This window comes from Notothenia coriiceps, unplaced genomic scaffold, assembly GCF_000735185.1.
Source record: "Notothenia coriiceps isolate Sejong01 unplaced genomic scaffold, NC01 NC01_scaffold00037244, whole genome shotgun sequence".
In the NCBI taxonomy this organism is placed as follows: domain Eukaryota; kingdom Metazoa; phylum Chordata; class Actinopteri; order Perciformes; family Nototheniidae; genus Notothenia; species Notothenia coriiceps.
In genome coordinates, this window is record NW_011369945.1 from 2,234,398 (window position 1) to 2,260,525 (window position 26,128).

The following is a 26,128-nucleotide window of genomic DNA, read 5'->3' on the forward strand; positions in this document are numbered from 1 at the left end:
CGAACGATAGCCTTTGTAGTGGAATCGGAATGAGCTCCCCATTTAAATCAGGACAGCAGAAAGCTTACACATCTTCCGGCGCAGATTGAAAACTCATCTCTTTAGACTCCACTTCGAGCGATAGAATTACTAACAAAGAATTGCTAACAAAGCACTTATATACAAATAAAGGACTGGCTTATCTAAAATCAGTTGAGTAGCACTTGAAATGTTTTAGCTCTATGAAACCTGATGTACTTCTATGATTCTGTTTTCTTCAAGTGTGTATCTTGTTGGTTGAATGCACATTGTAAGTCGCTTTGGATAAAAGCGTCAGCTGAATGTAATGTAATCGGCCAGAACCAGCCATTTCCTCCTGCAGAAAGGAGACAATCTCCTCCAAGTCCGCTTCTCAAATCACTTATGAAACTACGACTTTAATCTTGTAATTATGACTTTATTCTCGTATTATTGCGACTTTATTCTCGAAATCTCTGTTTTTTTTCTTCCAAGTGTGACCCTAATACTCCGTCGTACAGGATGGCGTTTTTAACACAGCAGAATTTAACTTTATCTCCGGTAGAATTCTGATCAGGCATTAGCTCCGCCTCCTCTTTTTTTTTTTTTTTAGCTAAGGACCCAAAATCCGCGTTTCTCTCACAGCGCTGCAAACGAGGGGTATGAGCAGTATGAGGCATTATGAGGGACACAGGGTTCGGTTCGGATTGATTGATTGAAAAATATATATATCCCAATGCCACACAGAAATTAATGAGTGTATTCATTAGTTGCTGCTGCTGTCTGTATGTGTATGTGTATCTGTGTGTGTGTTAGTGTTTGTGTGTGTTCATTCTTTAACTGAACAAGGCCAACGATGACAAAAAAAATCAATGAATAACAAAGCAAGAAAAATAAACCGGCAAACCCTATTAATATTTCAAGACTCTAAATAACAGCTTCTGAGATGATAATAAGAAATGGATGACCCAGCTTTGGTCCCCAGGCAGTGTCCCACCACCACCACTGCAAAATCATCTCTCATCTTGCCTGTTCCCTCAGCGGGGGGTCTTCCAAGTACATCCCTGCCTCTAAAGGTGCGATGAAACGACAACACCGGGAGGTAACTCATCTACTCATCTATTATTCTGCACCTGCTGTACATGAGGCTGGGGAGGGGGGGGAGAGAGTCAAACAAAGACTCTAATGAGAGAGGAAGACAGGGGAGGAAGAACAGAGAGGGTGTGACGTGGCTGCAGACAGATGAGTGTGTCCATGAAGGTTATTGGATTAAAATCCTCCTGGCGATACGGGTCACAGCTTGAATGATGACGAACTCGCCTAGCTACCAATTCTGAATAGTTCATTGACACACTGTTTGAAATAATCCTTCTATCAGGCAGCCAATAATAGTAATAGACAATTTGCTAAACTAGCATACGTTGCATTAATTAGCATATACAGACAATATTAAAAAAATTGCTTGGCCGATTTAGACAATTATGGAGTGGTTATGGAGGTTTTTCAGGATGTTGAATCAGTTTAGGACATTTCCAGGATCAAAAATGGCAGTTTTAACCCGAAAGTGACCATTTTGTATTCCTGGTGGGCTGATTAAGATGAACTTTGGGTCGATTTCTTTCATTTTGGATCCTAAAAATGTCCTTTAACATCCTGAATTTTCTCAAAAAGCCAAGCCATTTGCTAGCTATTGTCCAAAATCTGCTAGTTGATGCTAATTAATGCAATTTATGTTTACATTTCTATCATAAAACTTTGGGGTACATCTCCGGGTTCACAATGCTGGCAAGTAAGACTATAAAGCTTGTGTCTTACAGCATGGTCCACTTTAGTCTTGTTAGTACAGCAGAAAAAGCTTTTTGGCAAATCTGGGGGGCTGACTCATTAGGTGGCTTATTTTTTTATTTTTTATGATATAATCTCTCCAAAGGATCCAGCGCCCACACACTCTGTTAATATTTGGGCCTTCATTTTCATCTCTGACAAACTGAATCTGACACATCGAACCAACTTGCTTTACGGGAAGATCTTACATAACCCGAGATAAGAGTACAACATGCTGCCTGTAACTGCGTCAAACGGTAAGAACACAGCTACCTCACTCCACCGCATTGCCAACAGCAATGACTAGTCATGCAGAAATGACTGCATCATCCTTTTGGTTTAAGGAGCACGCCCTGACACAGCCTGTTGACCACAGTGAAGCAACACTAATGCAAGAAGAGTACAGTAGATTGAAGAAACACAACTAACCTGCTGGGCTTTCCTTAAGAAACTGTTGAACAATTCACTGGCTCCGAGCAAGGGATCCTGGCGCACTGTAAAAAAGCACATAAAACATAATTATTATTATTATTATGAAGGGATATTTATGGTTTTAATTTATAACGCAGCTTTGTTATCATGAATCTCCTCAGGGGAAGCAATTTCCCAATTCTTATCACACACCTTTATTACGTTCGTTTGAAATGGGTTTGGCCTCTCAAAACACTTACCAAGGCAATTTAGCTTAATTGCAGATTACTTTTGTTTTCTTTCTGGCTCACGTTAAATGAACTGTTAATGATGAAAAGCAAGTAACATCAGAATGTATTCCTCAGATTTGGTAAACAAAAGACGAAATGAACCACTTATCTGAACTCCTGCTCATGTATTTTAGTTCGCTATTGAGGTAGCATTAAATTATCTGTGTGACACTGTATGACTATAAAATGACTAAGTGTGTGTGTGTGTGTGTGTGTGTGTGTGTGTGTGTGTGTGTGTGTGTGTGTGTGTGTGTGTGTGTGTGTGTGTGTGTGTGTGTGTGTGTGTGTGTGTGTGTGTGTGTGTGTGTGTGTGTGTGCGCGTGTGCGCGCGCGCGCGCTATTAGTCCAACCCTTTGACACAATGTCAGAGATCTGAGCCATCTGCGTCACAGCAGATTGTGTTTGTGGCAGTTCATTTTCCATAACTATGTTAGAAGCCATGATGTAACCAAGTGAAGTTGTGGCCAAGAACACCCTGTATGCGTATGCTCCCAGACTATGAGCAAATACACACTTGAACAACGCTTCCTTGTTCTTCTGTAACGGCCAGTGCTTGAGAGGATTAAAACTAACCCTCTGCACTGCTGCCAGTTCCATTTATTTGTGTGTGTTTATGCATAAGTTCACCCTTTGACCTGTTTACGAAAATTAAGGAAATATGCTGAGAAACCTCACAGATCAGGATAAAAATAACTCCAATTGGGATCTGGAACGTGTAAGGCTTTCACAAGGAAAGCTTTAAAGCTGTCAAAAGGAACGTTTACAAAACATAATAACTAGTCTCATGATACAATTATTCATTCTAAACTACAATTCGCAGAGAAGCTAAGTATGTATCCCTGGAGGTGGCACATCAACACTGGAGAATCCAAACCCATTAAACTTTTAAAAACTCTAAAAAAAGGTCTGAAATCCTGAGTGGGGGATTTCTTTCCTTCAGGTGTGTCAGCATAACTCTGTCTAGTGAGGCTTTGGCTCAGATCCTCAGCTCTTTAGTGAAACACGTTAATGCTTTTATGTGGCGTTAAAAGACCACTGTATGGCTGGATTCCCCGCAGCTACAGAGCTAACCTATTCAGACAAACATGTCAATGAAATTGTGTGTGTGCTGTGTTTGTATGTGTACTGCAATGAAGAAAAGAATGGTAGCTGAATTGAAAACTGACGAAAACAACCACAATAGGCGCGTTCACACCAATTACTTTTCCCACAAAGGTTCCTGAGAACTACGATTTAGTTGCGTTCACACCAAAAAGTCCCAGGAACTAAATTAGTTCTAGAGAACCTTTTTTACCCCCTTTTCAGACCCTGCTAGAGAACAGGGACTTTCGTGGGAGAAAAAGGTTCCTGTGTCTGATTGGCTGGGCAGAATGCAAACCACGCCCCGTCAAACTCCCAAAAACGTTTGTTTAGCCGCCATTTTATTATCCTCGCATTAGCATTATTAGCATTAGCCCAGCACAGAAACGCAGAGAGACTAACTTATGACAACACAAAAGAAAACATGGGAGCGGTGGAGATGAGGAGGTATCGGCGTTCTGGCCGTTTACTCGGAAGGCTTCTGAAGCCAGTCCCCAACTCCGGGGACTTCCGGCCGGGGATTTTGGGCCGCAGTATACGCCGTGAACTTGTTTGCGGCCTGCCCCAGTAAACCCAAGCAGAGAAGAAGAAGAAGAAGTGACGTCAGCGGCTTCATTTGCCTAATCCACCCCCAGGAACTATTTTCCGGTGTGAACGCGATCTGTACTTAGTTCATGAGAACTAAAGAGTTCTCAGGAACCTTTGTGGGAAAAGTACTTGGTGTGAACGCGCCTATTGTAGCTGGAATTTAAATTCCACCAGAAATGAAGTGAAATGCAATACAAGCCATCTGTAAGAAGTCCATTCTGCATGAATAACTTACCAGCCTGCATGTATTTCTCCAGCTGCTCTCGTCTCTGTTCCACCTCAGCAGGAGTCAGAGTGAAGATCTTCTTTGGAGGGAAAGCAGGTACCACGTTGCTGCCATATTCTTTCTTTATCTGTTGGTACAAAACACACGTTTGGATGTGAGGATGGCTATGCAACCCGAGCTTTTTCTCTATTTTGGCGAAGAGTCAGATGGTTGAGTTCATTTGTATTTGAATTGAGACCATGTGTGAAGAGTTGATATGATTAAACTTCAGTGGAGAGCAGCAGTCTCTTAAATGAAAGAGTCTTGGATTCATTTTTCCAGGAGGTACATCCATGCTGTTTGATATGAATCACAGGTTTATTTTAAGCCCCGTTTCAATTACTAGCTGGTGGAGTTTCCGTGCAATACACACTCACAAACACACACAGACAGACACATCTGGAACCCTGAACGTCTAGTTATTCCAAGTTGACTTTGTCTTCCAGCTTCTTGACTCATTTCTTCCCATTTCTTTTTTTAAATCATCCTAGGGCTGGTAGCTTTGAACCGAGGGAGTCTTTAACTGAGCCCTCACAGTCAGATCTAAAAATCACACATTCAATGAGGTTTCAATTGAACCTGTATGTCACTGCATGCGAAAGCTCCACTCATCATTAAGAATTCACAAAGACGCATTTTTCTCTCGCTATAAAACCTTCAGGTCCTGCACTTATGGGATGGTGGGGGGGCTGCACAGCGGGTGCTGGAGGAGGAGAGGTGATTTTGATCCCTTCATACTGCCCTTTATATTTTCAGTACACCAGAGCTAGCACCAGTCACACATACAAATCAGCTCTCAGAAACAAAGCAACGGTTACAGATGAGTCAGATTACCAACATTTCAAATAAATAAGCACTCGTACAGCTTATTTTTAGCAGAACTCTTTTTGTTTTCACTGTTTATTTTAATCTCGGGTAGAAGTGTGACCTTGTTACAGATCTTTATATAACAAAAAACAACAGTTACAACAATCTACATTCAATTATTTTCAGCATTAACTGGGTAATCACCAGATAGTTTTGGGGTCTTGCATGCTCCACAGGAAGGCCCCCCTTGGGTCAGTTGTTGAAGATTTGAGTGTGACTTCTTACCACCCTGTTGCCAGGAAACGGCAACTGTCAGACTAGATAGCAACGACTTGAGGACAGAGATAGCAAAGTTTGGCCTTTGCTCGCTTATTTATTAATGTATGAAAACAGGACACTGGGCACTTCTATAATGCAGTATATGCTGTGGCATACAGAGAGCTCACAGGAAGTCAGCTAGAAGTCCAGGAAATAAATCCATCCCTTACAGAAAATGCATGTGAATATTTCACACAAGTCAAGCAATTTCACAAGCAAGTCAATTCAATTAAAGCATTACACACAACAAGTTAGGGCTGCTCGATTATGGCAAAAATCATAATCTCAATTATTTGGGTCAATAATTGTAATTGCAATTATTAAATGCGATTATTCATTGACTTTGAAAACATCCATTTATTGAAAAAAAAAAAATGTGGACAGTATGTTTTTAACAGTTGATTACCCTGAACTTTAAGTATAATTCAACTGAAAAAAAAAAAGTAATAATAATAATTAAAAAAAAAATCGTTTTATTTCGATTCAATTGTTTTCGTAATCGTTGCAAGCCATAATCGTAATCGCGATTAAAATACGATTAATTGAGCAGCCCTACAACAAGTAGATGCTGAACTCATTGATGAATAACAGCACTGACAAATAGCTCCAGCTCTCTGTGAGGCTTCCCTGAGGCAGAGGCTATAAAATGCTTCAGAGCAGGCAACTCAACACTGTCCTACAACATTTCTCTCTCAGATTAAGTTGCTTTCGCGAGCAGGTGAACCAAGAGAAAGGCCAGGGACATTCCTTCCATGTCGCCCGCCCCCTCTAACCTCCTTCCACAATGCTGCCTATTTACAAGCAATAGTTTGGACCCAAGTAATAACAGCACAAGACTTCAAGCCACCGTGGTCGTGATTCAAAGTGACGGGAGGCCGGAGTATCGACCGAGTGCTACAAAGACGAGAGAAAGGTCACACAGGGTGGATGTGTTGGCATTTAAACAGCGTCCACACAAGCAGACTAGTCTCTTCTGGTCTGACGCACACTAACAGCGCTGGGTTTTGTTGTGATGGCTGAGGCCTTACCTGTTCGTGGAGGCCCAGAAGTTGACTGTAGCGTACCCGACAGTGCAGCACGCCGTTCACATGGATGTTGTAGGCCTGTGGGATAGAGAAAGTCAAATGTGAGGAGAGAGACTGGACAACAATCTGGTGTCGACCCGTCTGAAAACCTTGGCAAAACAATAAACTATATATAGAGGCATAGATTGACTTAAAAAGGAAATATAGATATTACATTGTCTTTGAATATGGGGTTAAATAAATATAAAACTTGTCATTGCATCACGCCAAAGTGACTGTACTTTATTCAGAGGCATTTCCCNTTGACATGAATACATTTCCAAAAACACTAGAACGTAAGTTAGCATTTGTTTTGGCTCGACCCTGTGTGAAGAGATAGTAAGGTATATATAGAGGCGTAGATTGACTTAAAAAGGAAATATAGATATTACATTGTCTTTGAATATGGGGTTAAATAAATATAAAACTTGTCATTGCATCACGCCAAAGTGACTGTACTTTATTCAGAGGCATTTCCCAGGTTATAAAGTCATTGCAGAAATAAAACCAACCATAAAAAACAGTTAACTTCCTATACCTTGAACACAAGATAAGTTCCCTCACAACTCAATCTTAATCCATTTCATCTCTCTGTTTTCTCACTCTTCCTTTTTCAATTTATCATTTCATTGAGCTAATGAATGAAGTGTGAATAGGATTATATGAAACCCTACTGACTTTACAATCAAAACCGTTTCTCTTCATACTGCAGACGCTGAGCAAATATCACATGGGGAATCTTTAATCCTTTCCCTTAGACACCCCTGTGTTTGTTTTTACAGACAGAGAAAGCGGAAATCAGTGAAAAGTCCTCCGCCAAAAACCACTACTTAGAATCAGGAGTTTAAATATCTGCTTGCCATTGTGCTTCCAACATCAGATGCCTCAATAAGCTCTGAAAATGATACTATCCTACACAAATAACAAAGTGATACTCCAGTTCTGTCCTCAGGAAGAGAGCAATATCCTTTAAGTTGGCCCAAACACAGGCTCGCTTACAGAACAGAACTCTTGAACTCTAAAAGAATGTTGTGAGTTTCACAAGGTACCACAAGCCTGTTAACTGTTATTCCAATCCTCTTCCTTTTTTCTGATAAAATCCCTAAAAAGAAACATGAGACAGAAATGCCTCCACCGCAGAATCTATTGACGATAACTCATGCACAAAGCCTGCCAAGAAGGGCTTTGGTCAAAATATTGTGATTGAAAACAATCAGTGGCTGCTATCGCCTCCTGAAAAGAAATAAATACGACATGAAGATGATTAATCCTCTTTTCTACTTTTGGTAGTACATATTGCTGATTTTTTTTTATGGAAAAAATTGAAATGCACTAATATTGTCTTGTGGTTGTAAGGCCCCGACAAGCATTCAGTTGCAGTTTACATCCGTGTCCGTCCAAAGTAAATGTGCCAGATGTAAGGAAATTCCAACAAAGCACTTCTGATATATTATCTTCACAAGAATAAGATGGATGCGAGGTCACAGTGACCTTACTTAGGTTCTTCCTAGTGGTAAAAAATGTGAAGAAATTCCCTGCATGCGTTCCTAAGTGATAGCGTTCACAAGAATGGGAAGAACGCACGGACAATCAGAAAACATAGTGCCTCCGGCTACAGTAAATAAAACTGATATTTTGTTATTTACAATAATACTTGCTCTTGCATTTCCAGAGACCTCAGCTTCCTGAGAAACATTACTGAACAAACTGTTGCAGGCACTTGCTGTTGCTGACCTATGAAACCAATCAGCAGCTGAACAAAGTGCAAAGTGAAACTTCTCAAGGGAAAGAGGATAGCTGAAGGATCTGGAGGGAGGCCAACGAATTCACTGAAAGATGTGTGTGTAGGCAGTATCCAGGCAGGAAGGAAGAATGAGTATGCAGAATGGTTTGGCTCCGTTTGATAACAGAACAAAATATCCCTATGTTTTTTGTGAATCGCAAGCAGTTTAGCTCGGGGACAATACAAACACTATTATCTATTGTTCTTTCGTACACTTTTTATCCCAGTCTAATCTCTTTTTGAGGCCAAAGACATTTTGTATTGAAAAACAAAGAATTCAACTGGTCGTTACATTTTTGACCTGATAAAGATATTCAATAAGTCTACTTCTAGCTTTGTAGTCTGGAGTTACTTCACAAGTGTGGGGGAAAGCTATTCCAGTCAAAGGAATTCTAATACATGTTTATTTGACACTTTTTAAGAATAACCTCTGAGTCACTCAGTTTATATCGCATGCTGTTGAGTATAAACTCCAAATATTATAAACATTTAAAAAGGGGTTAAATGAACCTGTTAATCTGACCTGTTCCTCGTCCAAAGTAAATGAGTCATGACCACTTCAAGCTGCACCAAAGTCTATTTTACACACCCACAAACACTGTGTGAACCACAGAGGAAGATACGAGAGGAAGTATAAGCACTGAACAATTAAATAGATATGTCTGTGCTTGCACCATGTTTAAAATTCTGCAGCACTTGTTATTGCAAAAGGCAGTGTGCAAACTTGGCAGATTCTGTGGCTTACTGGTTCCAAGTTACATATCCCATCTCTCAGCATTATAATCAAGCAAAGTCCCTTCCTGTCTGCTGGGTACAGGAAGGTCGCTGTGACAGTCACAGGGCTGCCAGCTGAGGTGGACACAAATTGTTTTGCTTTTAAGTTCCCACTGCGGCACAGGGTCAACATGTAGAAAAAAAGTCAGAGATGGCACCTAAACATTTGAATTTTGGAATCTACTAGTTGAGATTTGAAATACAAAAGTAGGTTTTTACAGAACAATATGGATGAAACATGAATTATATTACTTGAAATTATATTTTGGGATATAAAATCCGTTTTTTTAATACTTTGAGACAATGGATATAACTTTGTTTTTATCCAAAGCTGATTTGGACTTTCGTGAAGCAGCAGGGACACTGAACACACCGACACGTTCAATAATAATTCAAATGTTAGTTTCCTCTTTAGAGCACATGGAGTCAAGATGGACAACAGCCCTTCACGGGTGTGTGAAAACTGAGAGCAGCTCATGATGTCACATGGAAATCAGATGCTACAGATGTTATTTCAACCATCTGGTGAATATCAGAGTTTGTGCATTCTATAAAAAATCTGATACAATAGATTTTTTTTATGTAATTGTGTACCTTATATTCAAAAACGGATCTAAGATGATTTGTTTTTGTAGTGGTTGTTCATATCATATCAACAATTGACAGGAAATACACTTGATCCCAAGCCGTCCAAGCTGTTTCCTGGCAACGTAATGACTTTTGTTCAGGTCTAGTTTATAGGAATATACATACGGACACCAATAATGTCTAAGGTTCCCAACTTTTTAGCGCCACAGACCCGGATTTGATAAGATTTAGAGACTGCCATGTGAAAAGACTTTGTTTGTTAGATATGATTAAGACCAGAGTTTTATATTTAGCTTAACTTGCTTGATCAGCATTACAGTTGAGGAAGTGAAACCTACGACCACAAAAGTCATCCTCCTCACTTCTATATGGCATTAAAAAGAGAAAATCAATGATTGTCTATTTTCAAGGGAACTCTGGAACTCTTCAAAGAAGTCATGGGGGTCCTCTGACCAAAGGTTTAGAACAACTGAGCTAACACTCAAGCAACACAAGAAAATAAGATAATATTTTGACTTGTGAGAAATTGTTTTTAAAAATAATGCCAAGCATGGGCAGTTTATCCTGACCGTAGACTGTATAAAGATCCTGACTTACTGTGACTGGTATTAAGTGTTATATCTGTTAGATAGATAAACACAACTTTATACTGTTTTAGATCTATGATGCTTCACTACAGCAATCATTACACAACCTTAATAACTTATACTCTCAGAACATAAAGCATGTCTGCCAATGTCCCAAGGCAATGAAAGTAGGACCTTTTAAACACAATGGCAAGAGAATCAAATGAAAGAAACACACAATGGGAGCCTGCTGTGCAACAACTCAATGCTGTTAGTTTGGGGACTTGACAATAATGTTAAAGAATTGTGGCAGTAAACAAGAAGGAGGTTATGATGCAATGGGGGCATTTGTCAAATCTCAGAGAGAATTCATCATGACTCAAACCTGTAAAAAAATAAAAGGAATCTTGTGTCTGAGGTGATGAAGCAGAGTCTCTTCAGGTGGTTTTGAAACTAAATGACAACATGTCAATTATGGCCAACACCATAGCAATCAACATTATGGAGCCACATTACAACATCAACCAGATAAATGCCAACAATAGTGTTGAATCATGATGAATAACGGGGGTTACTGTCCTAATGATACATTCAATGGCCTCACAGAATCACATATCATCTAGGAAGAATGTATAAGAGGTGGAAAATACTTTACTCAACTTCTTTTAAAACCCTTTCCCTTTAAATCTCTAAAACAAGTGTCTGGGGAGTATTCTTATGAAACACAGTAATTGTATTTATGAAACAAATAAGTATGTTGTAGTCTAATTATAGATGATTTAGAAGGGAAATCATGTTTTTACTGCATTAGGCACTGGCAGTGGTTTGGCCCGTGGTGATGCACCAGTGTTGATACTATGATATATTTTACAACAGTAAACATCAGCACTCTTGCTGCATTGACATTAGCCCAACCTGTGGCCAGCTGAGGCCAGCGTTTACAGCTAGGTGAAAGCAGGTAAAACAAAACCACACATTATCATGCTCACCACATAGGTTGATCCATTTTCTCCCGAGCGAACCTCCGTTTCGGGTATGGAAAAATGCATTTTAGCTCGAAACACAGCCTGCTGCCTGAGTCCTTGAACGCCACTGCAGCTTTCCGATGGAGAAGAAGACACCACAGTTCCCCACAAAGTCTCTGCAGTGACTGTCGGCGGTGACTACAGAGGAGGAGGAGGCTTCACACGGTTTATCCACTTGTTTGTAAGTCCGTAAAGGGCTGCCAGGCTGGAGGAGGCTGCTGACGACTTTAATATCTGTCCAACAACTCATGTACCAACTAGCATTCGCATAAAACTTCTCCCACGTCAGTGTCAAACTTTTCCCACTGCTGTCCCCGCAGCAGCCATGTTGCAAGTGTTAAGTAATTGCACCTCCGTTTTTGGCGTTAAAATATCCTCTTCCCCTAGTTGAAAAAAATGTTTGATAGCTTAAAACCACCTACTGTAATATTTGAGTTTCAACGTGTACAGGTAACTGTTTTCATGAGCGTAACCAGATGAAGTTTCGGGATAAAAGGTGCAGTTGCTTCCTGCAAACCTCACAGCGTCGCAGAGCCGATGGCAAAACCTCTCCAAATATGAGGGGAGACAGTTGCACTTTTGTGGTTTGGCTTGTTTTTTCTGCCTCCTATATTTGCTGATGAAAAATCAATGCGGCGAGGGAGGAAACTCATAGATCAAATGTGATAAAATCGCAGAGAAAGCAGATGTACCAGGGCCGTCAAGCCATTATGTGTTCAGTGTATCTAGTGGCCCATCAAGAGGCATTGCAACAATCCTTATGGGCGAAACCATCTCGGTTTCAGCCGGGGGTTGTTCATATTACGCGAGTAAGGAATAAATAGCACACTAGCATAATTTCCAACACATATTTTACAATTGATAAAATACCTGTATAATATAACGTTTTAAATATAAAAAACATGTTTTATTATTTATTTTGAATCTTGTAAAAATATTCTTACTAGAAGTCCCAATTGTATTTGGTGCATCCCAAAGTGACAGTGAAAGCGCAGTCAAAATTCATTAGTCAGAAAAAATGCGTCTACATTTTGTCAACAATTTGAGAAATGTAATGAAATAGGTCTGTTAATGTTATAATCTATATTGACTTGTTGTAGACTTAAAATGAAGGGACAATGGTCGAAGGTTTAGAAGGTATTACATACATAATTTATAACTTGCAATACAATTAAATTAAAGCAAAGGCTTTTTTACCTACAAAAGATATTCTTTTAATACGTTTAAATTTTTCAGCAAAAATAAAATAAAACAGATGTTTCCTTTATGTATTCAGTAGCTGCTGTGTTTTCTATTATTGTACATGAATTGCTGCAAATTGAGTGTATGCGCAATTTTAGCGCAAAATTAAGTTGGATTTGTGGATAAAGTGTTGGAACAGCTTCCTGTCACGTGTCCGCTACAGTAGGATCATATGACTTCAGTCGATGAAAATGAAAGCTGGGTGCAGCCAGCTTAAACCTGCAGTGCTTATTTTGGTCTTTAATTTATGTTTTTACGGAAGTTATCAAGTAACCGATCTGCAGGTAAGACTTGGATTTGATATTGTAACATCTGCAGTTTGTTACCGGTAACCACATAGTACACAACAGCATGTTTTATGTAATTTAGCTGTTGTTGTTTACAACCGGTTTTCTCCTTCGTCATGATCTGTAACTGCAGATATGTGAGCTCTGCAGCGGTGCTGTCCTTAATGGCACTGCAGTGGGCCGGTTCTGCTCCTCATCCGCTGGTCGGATAGAAGGACGATGCTGTTTGAGAAATGACAACACAAGTGACCCTGAACACATCATCGGGTAGGACTTTTTATGTCGCCTTCAGGGTCCATCGGAAATGTGAATATGTCAGTTATAAATGACGTATGTTGAAAGTGGAGGAAGACAAATATTATACAGGACACTAGTATAAATAGATAAGTTAAACTTGGTAAAAAAAAAACAGTCTTTAATAAAAGCTGCCAGTGCTTATGATGTATCCTTTCCCCTCAGTTTAAAAATATGAACTTTACTCTGCTTCCACACTTAAAAGTTAGATTTAAAAAAAATATGTTTGTTTTGTATATGTTCCAACCATGTTTTTTGTTTGCGTCAGGTTGGATCTGTCCTATTGTTCACTAACTCATGTGGAGGATCTTCATAGAGCATCAACAGCAGTAATGATGTATGTACAGTTACTACAATTTCATACAATATAGGATACAGACAAAATAACTCAAGACTTTGTTTGACACTTCCATAGTGAAGGGTTATTATTAATGCAAAGAAGAACATGTTGATTCTGCATGATTATTTTCACATCATAGACTGTATGATGCACATGTTCCGCATTATAAATTGTTATTTACAATTGCCCCAAACATAGAAATGTACATGGGCAAATGCTCTATATATCTGTAATATTGGTATAATTCTAAGGCAGTAGGAGACGTGAACTTTTTTTAATCCTAGCTTTCATTCTAGCAAGGAACCAAACTCGACTAATGAATGCACATCTTATTCACTGTATTTTTATGGAACCATTTGTCTTTTAAACAATTTTTCACAATAGGCCTACAAACTGTTGCTTTTCAGAGACCTCTCACTCAATCCAATTGTCAACATCAGTGAAGCAGCCTTCCAAGGATTCATTGAGTTAAATTACATGTAAGTATTCTGTTACAGAAACTCAAATATGACAGCAGCTCTCGAGAATAACATTTGAATTATTCATAACTCTATTTTTGCGCGTCGATAGGATTTTACCAGAAGACATATTTTGTCCAGGGGGCAACACCTCTTGGGAAAAGGTAGAGGTCAATAAGGGAAATCGTTTCTGTGAAGGCCAAAAAGATACGTGCAACCAGACCGGACAGCTGTGTAAGTTACCATCTAATACACTTAACATAAACCTGCAGTAGCTTTCTGGTCAAATATGACAACTGTCTTATAATTATTAACAATCCTCAGCCATGAACTGCCCGGAGAACTCCCTCTGCGCGTCCTACGGCCCGAGCTTCTTCGAGTGTAGCTGTGCTGACGCCTATCATGGATACAAGTGTCTGCGAGAGGTATGTTTTGGAGCAGCTTTATCTGAATCATTTCGTTTGGTACTTCATTTTTCACAGCTAAGTATTTATTTATTATTGTCTACAGGGGGAGTTCCCCCTTCTGCAGGTGTTTGCGCCTCTTGGAGCCTCTACATTTGTCATCTCGCTCCTGCTGTGGCTCACCCAGAGACGTAAGGCTGAGCCACTCTGAACTGCACTCAACTTTTTATAATCCCTGATGATCTACTGAGCTATAGTCGAAAGGGAAAATGCTGGCACAAAGTCTGAGGTGACCCCAGGCTTTTTTTTTAAACTACATTTTGTATTACTGTGTGTCAGCTTTATTTAATTTAGGTACATTTTAAAAACTGACATTTTTCATCAGTGCAATTTTAGGAAGAAAGTAAATTGAACATTTTAAATATTTCTACCTTTTGGCAATAATACCAATGTTACCACTTTCATTATCTTTTTTAAATGACACAAGATATTAATGAGCAAGTTATATTAAAGAGAATTCTGAGGCTTTGCTTGATATTATCTGTGCCGAACGTGCACTGAATGTGTGTAAGTGTACATGGAACTACTAATTTCACAAAGTGTTGCTGCATGTTGAACATGTGCTTCACTCACAGCAAAACCAAGTCCTGATCAAGAATGTTTCGATTTTTTACTGTATAATGTTACATTTTAAAAGTGAGTCATTAGCCGCTTTCACACCGCAGGACTTGCCGTACTTTAGTGCCGGCACTAAAGTACCACGGCACTGAATCCGCCAGGGGGCTAGTGCCAATCGGATTCACACCGCAGTACTTTCCCTGAGGCAAGATTACGCTGACGTCACTTCGTCTTCTTCTCTGGGTTTACTGGCAGGCCGCAAAACCACTTCACGGCGAGTACAAAAAAAAACAAGAGAAGAAGAACTACACGGGGGAGGGGGTAAAAAGCCCACCCGCTATACATGATATATATATATATATATAATAGGTAGGCTCAGCAGACAGACCTTAGTGCAAAGATAAAGTGTCACATGATTATCTACTAAATAGTGAATTCAGCATCAACTTCACCAAGATGAAGTTCATATCTTCCTAAGATACGTGATAACAATGGACTTTATCTTTATGTATTTATTATAAATTACCCCCTCAGGCTGATTTTGGAAAAGGACATTAACCGTTGTTTGGTGTTTTTCCCTTATTTATCTAAAACAAATGACATGATAAATTACTTGTGTTTATGTGTGTAAGACTTGTCTTTCTGCCCCTGCCATTGCTGCACAAGGTTGCAACATTGTAGATAAATTCAACCACCGACACCTGTCTGCTCTCACATTCTTCTATTCTGCAAATTTGGGGTGGGACACAATAAATAAAGCTTCGCCAGTTTGTTTGTTTTATTGCACAGTCAAGACATCACAATAACGGAATCACGCCTCTCAAGTAGCTTTTGCGAACATCGCTCAAAACATTTGGAGTTGGGAACTGCTTTCTGTAGAAGCTGCTGCATCCCGTCCTCAGAGTAAATTGCCAGAAGCGTCGACACTTCCTCATCATTCCACCGCTCCGGTGTTGTAGTACGTGTGGTCATAACTGCTTTAAAGTACAAAAAAACTACTCGCTCAGGTGTGGATGTGGTTTTGTAGCGAGGAAAACAATGGCTGCCTAACAAAAAAATGTCTGAGTCTAACGGGGCTTGGTTTGCAATTCGCCCAGCCAATAGAAATAGAATAGAAATTGGCACTCTTTTATCACCAGGTTCGTACCACCTCTCTAGCAGGGACTGAAAATGGCCCAAAGAGTTCCCGGCACTGAGTAGTCCCGGCGGTGTGAACGCGACATTATTGGTACTAGCGGAACTAAAGAACCAAAGTACCAGGGAAAGTCCTGCGGTGTGAATGCGGCTATTGAGTTGAACTACTACAGCACACTGTCTAGTCTTCACCTGCTTTTAGCACATCTTAATCTGAACACATCTGAATGTATCTGATCAAATGTGTTTAGTCCAATGTGAAATATGTTGATGTGAAAGTGGTTTTGATGCTTCTTCACAATGAGATTGAGAGTTTTAATATAAAATATAACAAACAGTACATATTGCTTGGATGAAATGTATTATTTATCATGTAATTGATACATGTAAGTACTCCTAGAAGTTAATAAATAAAGAGCCAGAAGATGCCTGAATATAAACTATTGCATAAATGGAATTAATAGTAGAAAATGACCATGTTAGTTGGGAATAAAATGCTGATTATAACTTTGGATTCCCTACTTAAGACTAAAATACCAAGTCATAATGAGATTTGACGCACGCTAGTGTCATGCGTTGAATTTCTGAGTTCCTTTGCCAGGAAATCCTAGTTTGCCTCTCACTCTTTTTATTCTGTTCAATGAATCGATGGTCATTAAAAAACTAGGCAGAGGGATTCTATGGCTCACAAACTCTTCACAGATACTGCAGCTTCGACTGTAATTAGGGAACCATTTCTGGCTGGTTTGAAATGGCATGCTGTGGTTGACAACGAGTGCATGTTTTCAACCGCATTGGAACTGTTCTGCTCCAAATACTGGCAATTAAATGTTCTGTTGTAAATAAACCTCAACGTGGATCCATGTAAACATCTTGCCTTTACCAAATGTATAAACAAAAACAGAACTACCCTCCCCACCTTAAAGGGAAACAAACCCTGGTAGTTATCCAATTCATCCATAAAACACACATGGACTCTGTTTAAAAAGCATATGCCATTTCATATATATTTATTGCATGCTCAGAGCATGGTGTTTTGTGTTGTGTGCAAACATTCAAGCTCAAACCATGGAGAACACAGAGAAACGGCCTCTGAGCTCAGACTGTCGTTCACTGGTCCACGTTCTTCACTCGCAGCACCACAGGGACCGAGGTGCAGGGGATCATTCCCAGGTCTGTGATGACCAAGTCCACGAAGTCAGGCGGCGTCACGTCGTACACCAGGTTCAGCAGGCCGAGAGAGGGCACTTTCTGCCAGTGCTCCAGCTGGGTCCTCCCCTTACGCGTCACAATGAGGTCGTCAGGGTCATCTGGAAAGCACAGAAGAAGATAGATGATCTAATCTAATGTTTGGAAGGAATTTCAATCAATGAGACAGTAGCTATTTAAGTAAGGATATCAATATACATAGATCTATTGATATTGATTCAATGATCAAAGAGGAAATATTATCTGCATTCCTCTTTTTTATTTAATAAAAACGAGAAATGGGGCACTTTATAGAAACAAGGTCTTTTTTTATTCTTTCTACTAAAATGAATATATTGTTTTGCATTTTAATGTCTGAAAGAGCCCAGCAATACAGTTTTAAAATCATATTTTATACGTGTTAGTTGGATTGAACGTCACTGCGTAAAATGGTCATATGACACGTCTCCTATCTGTTGCAATCCCTTGAATTGAATTAAAATAGACTTTTGATATCAGCAAATATGGTATAGTTACCAAAACGATTGATGTGACTGTATTATGATGACATTTGTGATTAAAACCTCTAATTTGAAGTGACAGGAACACAAATAAAATAACTTAAAAGAAACAAACACTTATGGTCCATTTTAGCAATCCACTGGCTTCCATACCTAGTTCATTGGACACGAAGGAGTCTGTCTGCACCCTCTCACAGAACTTGTATGTCTCACAACACACCAGCACAGGCACGTTGAAGGCTTTGGCCACCAGAGCGATCTGTGACGTGCCCACGCGAGACATCACGTAACCGTTAGCCAGCAGAGCGTGAGCACCGAGGAACACCTTCGATACCTGCGGAGGGCCACGTTCAAGGCACAAAGACAGAGTTAATACATTTGAGATGCTTTGGCTACTCATTGATTTATTATCTATGGAAGCTGGAAAGTGTGAATGAACCTCTGGGAGAATGTAGGAGACAGCGGAGATGAGGACGTAGGTGCAGCTGATGCCTCTCTGGACGAGGCGCCTCAGAGCCTCGCGGCCCTCCAGACGAGGTCGGCTGTCCACCACGATCACACGGAACTTCCTCTTCTTCTCAAAGGCCTCGCACAAGATGTGGTTGACCAGCGACGAGCTGAGCGAGGAGATAAGTAGTTTGAGGGGAAATGTGGAAGGAAGTCGGGAGTGTAATGGGCGAGACAGAAAAAAGGAAGAGAAAGTGCGAAAAGCAGGACTTAGGGTTGGATACATGAGTGTTGTATTCATTTTGCTTGACAACCAATGAAGCAATGCTTGGAAACAGGAAACTGCAGATTCTCAAACTAAACCAGACACCCAATTTGTTTTCCGACAAGTCAGCTTTGAGAGGCTTACCATCCATAAACTAGGATGACGTCTCCATCACTGATCTTTTCTATGGAGGACTTGGCGATAGCTTTAGCAGCGAGGAGAATATTCTCCTCGATGTAACGCTCGATACAGCTCAGCAGCTTGCTCTTCGCCTAAAGAGGAAATGTGGAAGAGAAGGATAATCAGTCACATTAACGCTTCTGTCTTTGTGGAATATGTTTGCTACAACAACTTAAGCTAATGGTCTCTGGCAACATTGTATGAGGATTGCATCATGTGACACTTACCTCTTCTTCTCTGCATTGACTAGGAATATTGGAGATCTCTTTCTTGATGTATTTGATCGCATTACCCATGCTGGCTGACAGGGGGCGACATTGATTCAGGAAACTGCAAGGAAAATAGGGGAGGAACATTATGTATGTGCAAAGCTGTACATTTTAATTTAAGACATTAAGAAAAGAGTTAGTTATAAAACTTATACCGATGATAAATAAAATCAGATTTACGTTGTCATACCTGATATATGGTTTCAACTTGTTGACCAAGTCTCTAGATAGCTCTTCATTTGGAGGTGTTGTATAGTCCCTTATTACCTAAAGCAGAGGAACAAACATTGCCTTTAGTTGTTGACATTTATTTGGTCCATAGTAATAACAATAATCAAAGAAGAAGATCATTTCTGAAGAAGCTGGATTGCTAGCTCCTGAAAACTGGGAGTCCAATGCTACATTTTATTGAGTGATAAGATGGAAAGTGAACTCTATTGCTGGTTTAGCTTTGTATGAGGATCAGTGGATGGAGTATGAATCAGTTACAGCATCAGTGCAAAAACATTTAGGCGAGGAGGAGTGTGTCTGAACCCACTGAACCAAACGAGTGAAGCCTTGCTTTTTGGAGCTGTTACGGTCTAAATCAGGGGTGTCAAATACACAGTGGGACAAAATAAAAAAAATGGGTACTAGTCGAGGGCCGGACTGGTTCAATGTTTATTGCAAAACGTATTGAAATGAACTTATTGCACATATTAAACCTGGAACTAACAAAGCTTAAATGATTGCCTATAAAAACAACATTAAACATTAAATAATCAGTTGCATTCATTTCTTATGGCTCTATCTGCAGCTTCCCCCCCCCGAGTCATTTCTTATGATTACATTTTTCAACAGGCCAGGAAACAAGAGCTTCAAAAAAACTATTCCCCTCAAAGAAAAAAACAAACATGCTCTGTTGTCGCAAGAAAAAAAGTGCAAAAGGAAACATCCATTAAACTCAGTGTGCTGCTCTGTGTTGCTAGTTCAAGCAGATACTTGGCATCTCATCTTGAGTGCAAGTTCATCAATGTTTGTGGTCAGGCTCTGAGCTGAGGAAGCCCTCAGGATTGAGTGAAGGTGTGCGTGCAATATACCGGCGGGCCAGATCTAATAGTAATTAAAAATTATACTGCGGGCCGAAATTAAATCTACCACGGGCCGGATTTGGCCCCCGGGCCTTGAGTTTGACACATGTGGTCTAAATGCTGTGTAGGAACGACAATGGAATGGTAAAGACCAAAGAGTGTGCTCTGTACCTGTTTGAAAGCATGCAGCAGGGCCACAGAGCGGGCGTTGGACCCCGCCACAATGCCCTGCGAATACTGGAGACCCAGACGGACAATAGCAGGATGAATCACTGTTGAGGGAATGCTGCAACACACAACAACAGTCAATACATGAGATTTAAAGTCATTGTAAGGGATTCAAACAAATTGCCGCGATTACAATCAAACGACTATAAGGGTATATTTTCAGCTTACCCAATTTGCTGTGTGAGAGGGGCTCTGCGACTGTACTGGTGCAGATGAGAAAACAGGCTGACTTTGTGGCCGTAGTCTAACCGGAGGGGGATCTGAAATAAAAAGCATTGGCTTTATTCTCCAGTCATTTCGAGGTTAAAAGTGAGATCATAAGGTTATAACGGAGTCACAGCACACATACACAAACAAACTCAGTTGACCAGAGGAAAAAACTAAAGTTGCTTTAGAGCTAACTGTATTTCATATTAATGGGAGGTTACTTTCAAATCAAATGTACTGAGACATGTTCGTGTTTGACCTTGGCAACAGACAAACATCTTTGTGTTATGTATGTTTTTTTAAATACTCTCCAAACAGAGCAGCACAACCATAATCCAGCACAGCAAACAGCTCAGTGTTGAGTTAAACGCACAAGAACAAAATGTACATTAACATGTAACACATTTTCAAACAAACGTATCCCAAAGACGCGCACATCTGTCGATCAAACAATACGTTTTCATCCTTTCATTTCGGTGTACGAAAACGATACAGGTTAGCAAACAAAACTAGACAAATGTCAATGTCACGCATTCACATGCAAGGAAGGCAGACCTCGAAATGTGCCGCAGCACTGCACCCTGGCGCCTGAAAGAAAAGCCAGGTATGATCACATGCAGTTATGAGTGCTGTTATTATCTCATGCAACGAGTGATGGAACATGATTAGCACACACTGCAATATTTATGAAGAGTATTTTAGGGTTGTTGTTGGTGACGCTCCAAAAACTGTTATTGTTGTAAGATATCCTAACATGAGGCAATCTGTGATGAAAAGTTACTAGATGACTCAGGCATTATTAAATGTAACTGGATAGAGCACAGATCCTCTTGATCACTTTCACTAAACGCCTGCAGCAGACATCATATTGTATTTTACTTATTTTCTTAGCGAAACCTTTCTGTTTTAGGAGTTCCTCTGAAAAGTCTAGATACCTACCTTGAGACCTATTGGTGGACAAACTGGACTAAAACAGCATAACATCCAGACTAAGCAATATTTAGTTTATGAATACAAAATAATAGAATGCTTGTTATTGATGATCAGTCAAAAATAAATAACCAAATCTTGAAGATTAAATAATAAACTAAATACGTGATATAGTATGTTATTTGCAACAGGTGGCTTTATTCATTTAATCAACAGTATTCCTTGATACATTTTGTGTGTTGTACATTTTGTCAACTCGTTTATTTAGTAGTTAATGCTCAAGATGTAACTAAAAAGCTAACACTTATGCTCATTATTTCAAACAGGCTTATGAGTCATGTTTTCTTAGAGATGAAGCATAACGTTTCTAACCTGTTGTTTCTCCAACTTCTTTGCCAGTTTCTTTAAAACCTCTGGGTTGTCCACTTGGACATGTTCTGGGAGCCTCTTCACCACTGGAAAAACATAAAAGCGTGACATTTGTTTAAAAAGGTATAACTTCAGATGGTCACCACACATGCTGACCTCCGGGCCGCTACAGTACCTGGCTGCAGCTCACTGGGTGCTGCTTTAGCTTTGCCCGTGGCAGCCGGCTGACCCGCGTCCCCCTTCTTTTTGGACGCCCTCTCAGACTCTTGCCTTGCTCTCCTGTCAGCTTTCATGTCTGCTTTACTCTTAGCGGGCTGAGGTTCTGACGCAGGCACAGGAAGTGATGCAGGAGCGGGCACTGCTGAAGGAGCTGAAGGAGCTGAGGGAGAAGCAGTGGGTTCAGGGTGGAGAAACATGCCTCATGTAACACATTGGGGTGCCTTAGACTAAAACAATCTCTGGTGCTGTCTACATTATGTTTACCCTTCTGTGAGGGTTGTGTTGGAGTTGGAGCAGCCGCACTGACAGGCTTCTCTTCGCTTTCCTTTGAAACATTTTCATCATTTTTCTCTTTGTTTTTCTTCTGCTGTTTCTTCTCTTTCCTCAGCCGCTGCTTCTCCTCTTTGGTCAGCTCTTTGCCTTCAATCTGTAAAGCATGTCAATACATGAGTCCATGAAAACATTACATCTTAGGAAGCCTTAAACTAGACTGTGCCACATGTTGAGAACATACTAACCTTTGCTTGTTGTATACACTCTTTTCCGACAGTTCCATCTGTAAAAAAAAAGAACAACAATACATGATGACATTAAATAGGTTCATCAGTATTTATGTACTCTTTAATGCATGGAAGCTCCAATACCTGCAACAGCCTTCTACCAGGTCTTTGGTTTAGGTGATGCTGTTAGCAGACACTAGCTTTATGCTAACGACCTCAGTCATAGAACTGGTTGGCTATTATTTCCTGCTACAATGACAACTTAAAACAGCCATTTAAGTTGTTCTGTTCATTAGAAAATAACATGATGAGAGGCTGATGCAATATCATCACAACACCGTTAAACTGGCTTGCTTGAAATGCTAACGTTAGCAGCACTAGCATAGAGGGAAATTAACTTTGCTACAGGCCAAACGAAAATACCTTTAAACGTGGAACGTAAGTGTAAGACATGTTGTCGTCGCACCCACGGTAAAGTAATAAAAATACCTGGGAACAGTTATAAAGTCCAGCTGTTACACTCTCACGAACTCACCTGTCACTCCACTGTCGGCCATGTTTACGATGCTGCTGAACTTCCTCTGCTGCTGCACAAACTAACCCCTGGAAATATTGTATCGCCCCTTGGTGGATAAACATTTAAGTGTTTCCTGTAAATGTATAAAAGATAGTTTGCTTTTTTATTTCTTTACATTCGTTATTTATTTTTGTTATAATTTTTTTTTATTTGTAAGCTTTAACGACTATCGTATCTCACTCAGGGATTAAAGCAGAGATGGAAGAAGTACTCATATTATTTAATCAAGTAAAAGTCGCAATACAGTGTCAAAATACTCTGCTACCATTAAAAGTCCTGCATTACGAATTGTATTTAAGTATTAGCATCAAAATATAATTTAAGTACCAAAAGTAAAAGTAGTCGTGCGGAAGGGCCAATTTAGGCGCCATATATTTCAAATGAATGTATTATTGATGCCAAATGTGTTCATCATTTCAATGATTCAATTGGTAAAAGTGGGGTTTATTTGAATTACTGATTGTGTATTACTAATCTAAATCTCCAAATGTACTAGTAACTACTTCTTTAACCCTGATTGAATCCTTGTGAAAAATGTGTTTTGTAATTACAAGCATCCCTTCAGTCTAAATGTTCAAATGTTAATATTTAAAAAATGTGGGGGGATACTATAGATCTAAAAGAAAGTGGTCCTAACTAATTCTATTGAATCCTGCAAGTATAAATGTTCTGTTGTAATAGCCATTTTGAAAGAGAATGTCATGCAGTTTTAAAAAAAACTCACAGAACCATACATTATTTTAAAGAATATGTGTCTTAAGTGTTTCATAGATTATCATTGGAAATTAGTGCAAAGTTAACAAAAACTAAATTAGCATTCATAATCAGACCAACAATTATTATTATTCTTTGGTTGTGAGAAAAAATTATAGAATGCTCCGTTTCATAATTGCCAATTCCATTTATAAACACACCATTATTTTCTACTGCCTTTTTGAATATATTGAAGAACATATAACGAAGACCACAGCTTCTCCCAAAAATATCCTTTAAAACGGGTAAGTAATATTAAGTCTCATTCATACAGGTTCGACTTTTTGGAGGAGGCTTTTTATGCTAAACAATGAATTGCAAATACTGTAAGAATCACATTTTATTTGAAATGTTGTACACAATGCAGTGTTATTATCAGACATTGACTGTACATAATGACTTATTTTTAATAATACTTGGACAAAGGCAACACATTTTATACCACTCTATAACTAATAAAACAGAAGAAAACCCTTACCAACATACACAAAAAAAAGTTTCAAATGGGCTTGTATTGGGACATTTTACTCTACGAAGCTATATTTCACATTTGGTAACCACTTTTAAAACTTTATACATTCAGAATAAATTATAATTCACCACTTGATGTTATCAGAAATCTTTATTTACTTTTTCAAACATAAATGACCATGCAGAGAACAACCAACACTAAACTACAGAAACAAATAAATAACATCACTGTCAATAAACTACCACCTCTGTAAAAAGCCGCACACACCACACTCTGTCTTTGACTCCACGCTGACTGAATTCACGACGCAGTAGCTGGTTGAAGGGGACCAAACCTCACAGAAACACCTGACTTGGTTCCGTTTGACCAGCCACAGCAAGGTGTGTTGCTTCAGCTGCAAAGGGCAGTGAGAGCAGGAGGAGAGGTTACAGGGGGTCGAAGACGTAGAAATACAAGGATAGGAGAGGAAATGGAAGTTGGACATCTTCTGCGTGGTCATCATGTCCTCTTCAGCCTTACCTGATGAAACAGAGAGAAAAGGAACATCATTAGCACTGAAATATACACAACAGAAACAAGTGTTACCGAGCAGATAGGTATTTAGAGGTTTGGGAACCCATGACATCGCCCCGTTTCCTTCCAAATCCAGCCTGCAGGAGCAAACCTTCACTCTCAGTGACATCCCTCCCCTCTTCCTTTTTTGAGAGTTGCTATAATGGGTGACAGCTGTGGTCTGTCAATCCTCCTTGACTGTCAGCCGTTGGGGCAGGGCAGGAATTTATTCAAGAAGTCCCTGAGACCCGATCATCAGCACTGAGTAATTCTAACTGAGCATGTGTCTGAGCTGAAGGAGGGAAAAGGCCTTTCACCTGTTGCCCTGCCACACACTTACACACATGCTCATGAACTCTGACACCCCCCAGCCCCCCTCCCTCATCTCATAAAACAGACAAAGGCACACTCATGCTGAATGAAAACTGACATTTTCTACCATTCACTTAAATAAATATGTACAAAATGAAATCAGCGTGGCTCTTCTTCCCAGTGGGGTTGGCGCTCGAGTCCCATTGAAACCACACACTTCCTTACATTCCATAAGTGGTGAATTAATATGGCGATATAAGGAAGCATGTCCTCACAAGGGGCAACAACTGGATTCTCCTCGGACACAAAGCACCCTTTCATATAGTCACAGTTGCAGAGTAGCAGGAACAACCGGCCTAACAATGGTTAACTGTGACAGAGCTACAGACACGTGACTCGATCATCTGCGCCACAGATTTATTAGACATTCAAAGTGTGGTTTGAGAAAATATTACTTTCACATTTAGTTACATTTTTGCCTATTTAAGGTTCATTTTCCAGATGTTATCTTTTAGCAAAAAGCAGGACCTTCTGATACAGAAAGAGACATATGACCTACTTTGTTTGTCCCTGAAAGTATTATATTAGATTGATACTGCTAAATAACACACATCTCCTTTATGGGTAGGCCAAAGCGGTGATGCTGAACTCCCTTGTGTTTAAATAACTCTGGAGGGTGAAGCAAATTCTGACTTCCAGCCGGCAAAGGTCAAAATCTGTGCTATCTCCTAAAACATTATGTCATGCCAAGTTATGTTGATCCCAACAACTGTGTAATTAAGTCCTTTTGTAGGAACATACATAATAAGAAAGCAATGTTTAAATGGCTCACATTTGAAATGCATTCGTACTCACCTTTATTTAATTCTGCTGTGTCTCCTCTTGTGGTTTTCTGCAGCTGGAGTTGAGCTT

General features: G+C 39.8%; 3 protein-coding genes across 5 annotated transcripts in view; 1 reads left to right on the forward strand and 2 right to left on the reverse strand.

The window, feature by feature from the left end:
* The window catches only part of snx17 (sorting nexin 17), a 39,418-nt gene extending 27,315 nt beyond the window's left edge, over positions 1–12,103 (reverse strand). The window contains exons 1-4 of the mRNA XM_010793218.1: positions 11,345–12,103; positions 6,609–6,683; positions 4,426–4,543; positions 2,251–2,315 (exon numbers count right to left, since the gene is read on the reverse strand). Of these exons, the coding sequence (XP_010791520.1) occupies positions 2,251–2,315; positions 4,426–4,543; positions 6,609–6,683; positions 11,345–11,404 (318 nt within the window). The 5' untranslated portion in view covers positions 11,405–12,103. The remainder of the gene's footprint in view (positions 1–2,250; positions 2,316–4,425; positions 4,544–6,608; positions 6,684–11,344) is intronic.
* A 667-nt stretch (positions 12,104–12,770) lies between these two features.
* Positions 12,771–14,940, forward strand: atraid (all-trans retinoic acid-induced differentiation factor). Of its 2 annotated transcripts, XM_010793219.1 has the most exons (7): positions 12,771–12,906; positions 13,043–13,176; positions 13,472–13,540; positions 13,951–14,022; positions 14,114–14,235; positions 14,326–14,426; positions 14,512–14,940. In XM_010793219.1, exons 1-7 carry the CDS (start codon positions 12,808–12,810, stop codon positions 14,614–14,616), a joined length of 702 nt encoding a protein of 233 aa, XP_010791521.1. In that variant the 5' UTR covers positions 12,771–12,807; the 3' UTR covers positions 14,617–14,940. The 2 variants fall into 2 exon arrangements, with proteins under 2 accessions (XP_010791521.1, XP_010791522.1); XM_010793220.1 differs by lacking the exon at positions 13,472–13,540 and having other exon boundaries at positions 12,773–12,906.
* A 1,267-nt stretch (positions 14,941–16,207) lies between these two features.
* eif2b4 (eukaryotic translation initiation factor 2B, subunit 4 delta) lies at positions 16,208–23,145 on the reverse strand. 2 transcript variants are annotated; one of them, XM_010793223.1, is made up of 13 exons: positions 23,086–23,145; positions 22,569–22,606; positions 22,315–22,477; positions 22,007–22,201; positions 21,835–21,917; positions 20,494–20,585; positions 20,269–20,383; positions 19,218–19,294; positions 18,986–19,088; positions 18,723–18,850; positions 18,306–18,483; positions 18,020–18,200; positions 16,208–17,467 (listed from the first exon to the last, which is right to left on the reverse strand). In XM_010793223.1, the coding sequence occupies exons 1-13, from the start codon at positions 23,105–23,107 to the stop codon at positions 17,268–17,270; spliced, it is 1,575 nt and encodes a 524-aa protein (XP_010791525.1). In that variant the 5' UTR covers positions 23,108–23,145; the 3' UTR covers positions 16,208–17,267. The 2 variants fall into 2 exon arrangements, with proteins under 2 accessions (XP_010791525.1, XP_010791524.1); XM_010793222.1 differs by having other exon boundaries at positions 22,007–22,210.
* Between the last annotated feature and the right edge of the window lie 2,983 nt (positions 23,146–26,128).

Bases quoted from the DNA above. Each gene is read 5' to 3' on its own strand.
- atraid (XM_010793219.1), top strand. From the start codon at position 12,808: ATGAAAATGAAAGCTGGGTGCAGCCAGCTTAAACCTGCAGTGCTTATT. The intron at 13,541-13,950 runs GTATGTACAGTT...GTTGCTTTTCAG, and splicing joins GCATCAACAGCAGTAATGAT to AGACCTCTCACTCAATCCAA. The intron at 14,427-14,511 runs GTATGTTTTGGA...TATTGTCTACAG, and splicing joins GATACAAGTGTCTGCGAGAG to GGGGAGTTCCCCCTTCTGCA.
- eif2b4 (XM_010793222.1), bottom strand. From the start codon at position 23,107: ATGGCCGACAGTGGAGTGACAG. The intron at 22,478-22,568 runs GTTAGTATGTTC...CATGCTTTACAG, and splicing joins AGTGTATACAACAAGCAAAG to ATTGAAGGCAAAGAGCTGAC. The intron at 18,851-18,985 runs GTAAGTGTCACA...TTTCCTCTTTAG, and splicing joins GTCAATGCAGAGAAGAAGAG to GCGAAGAGCAAGCTGCTGAG.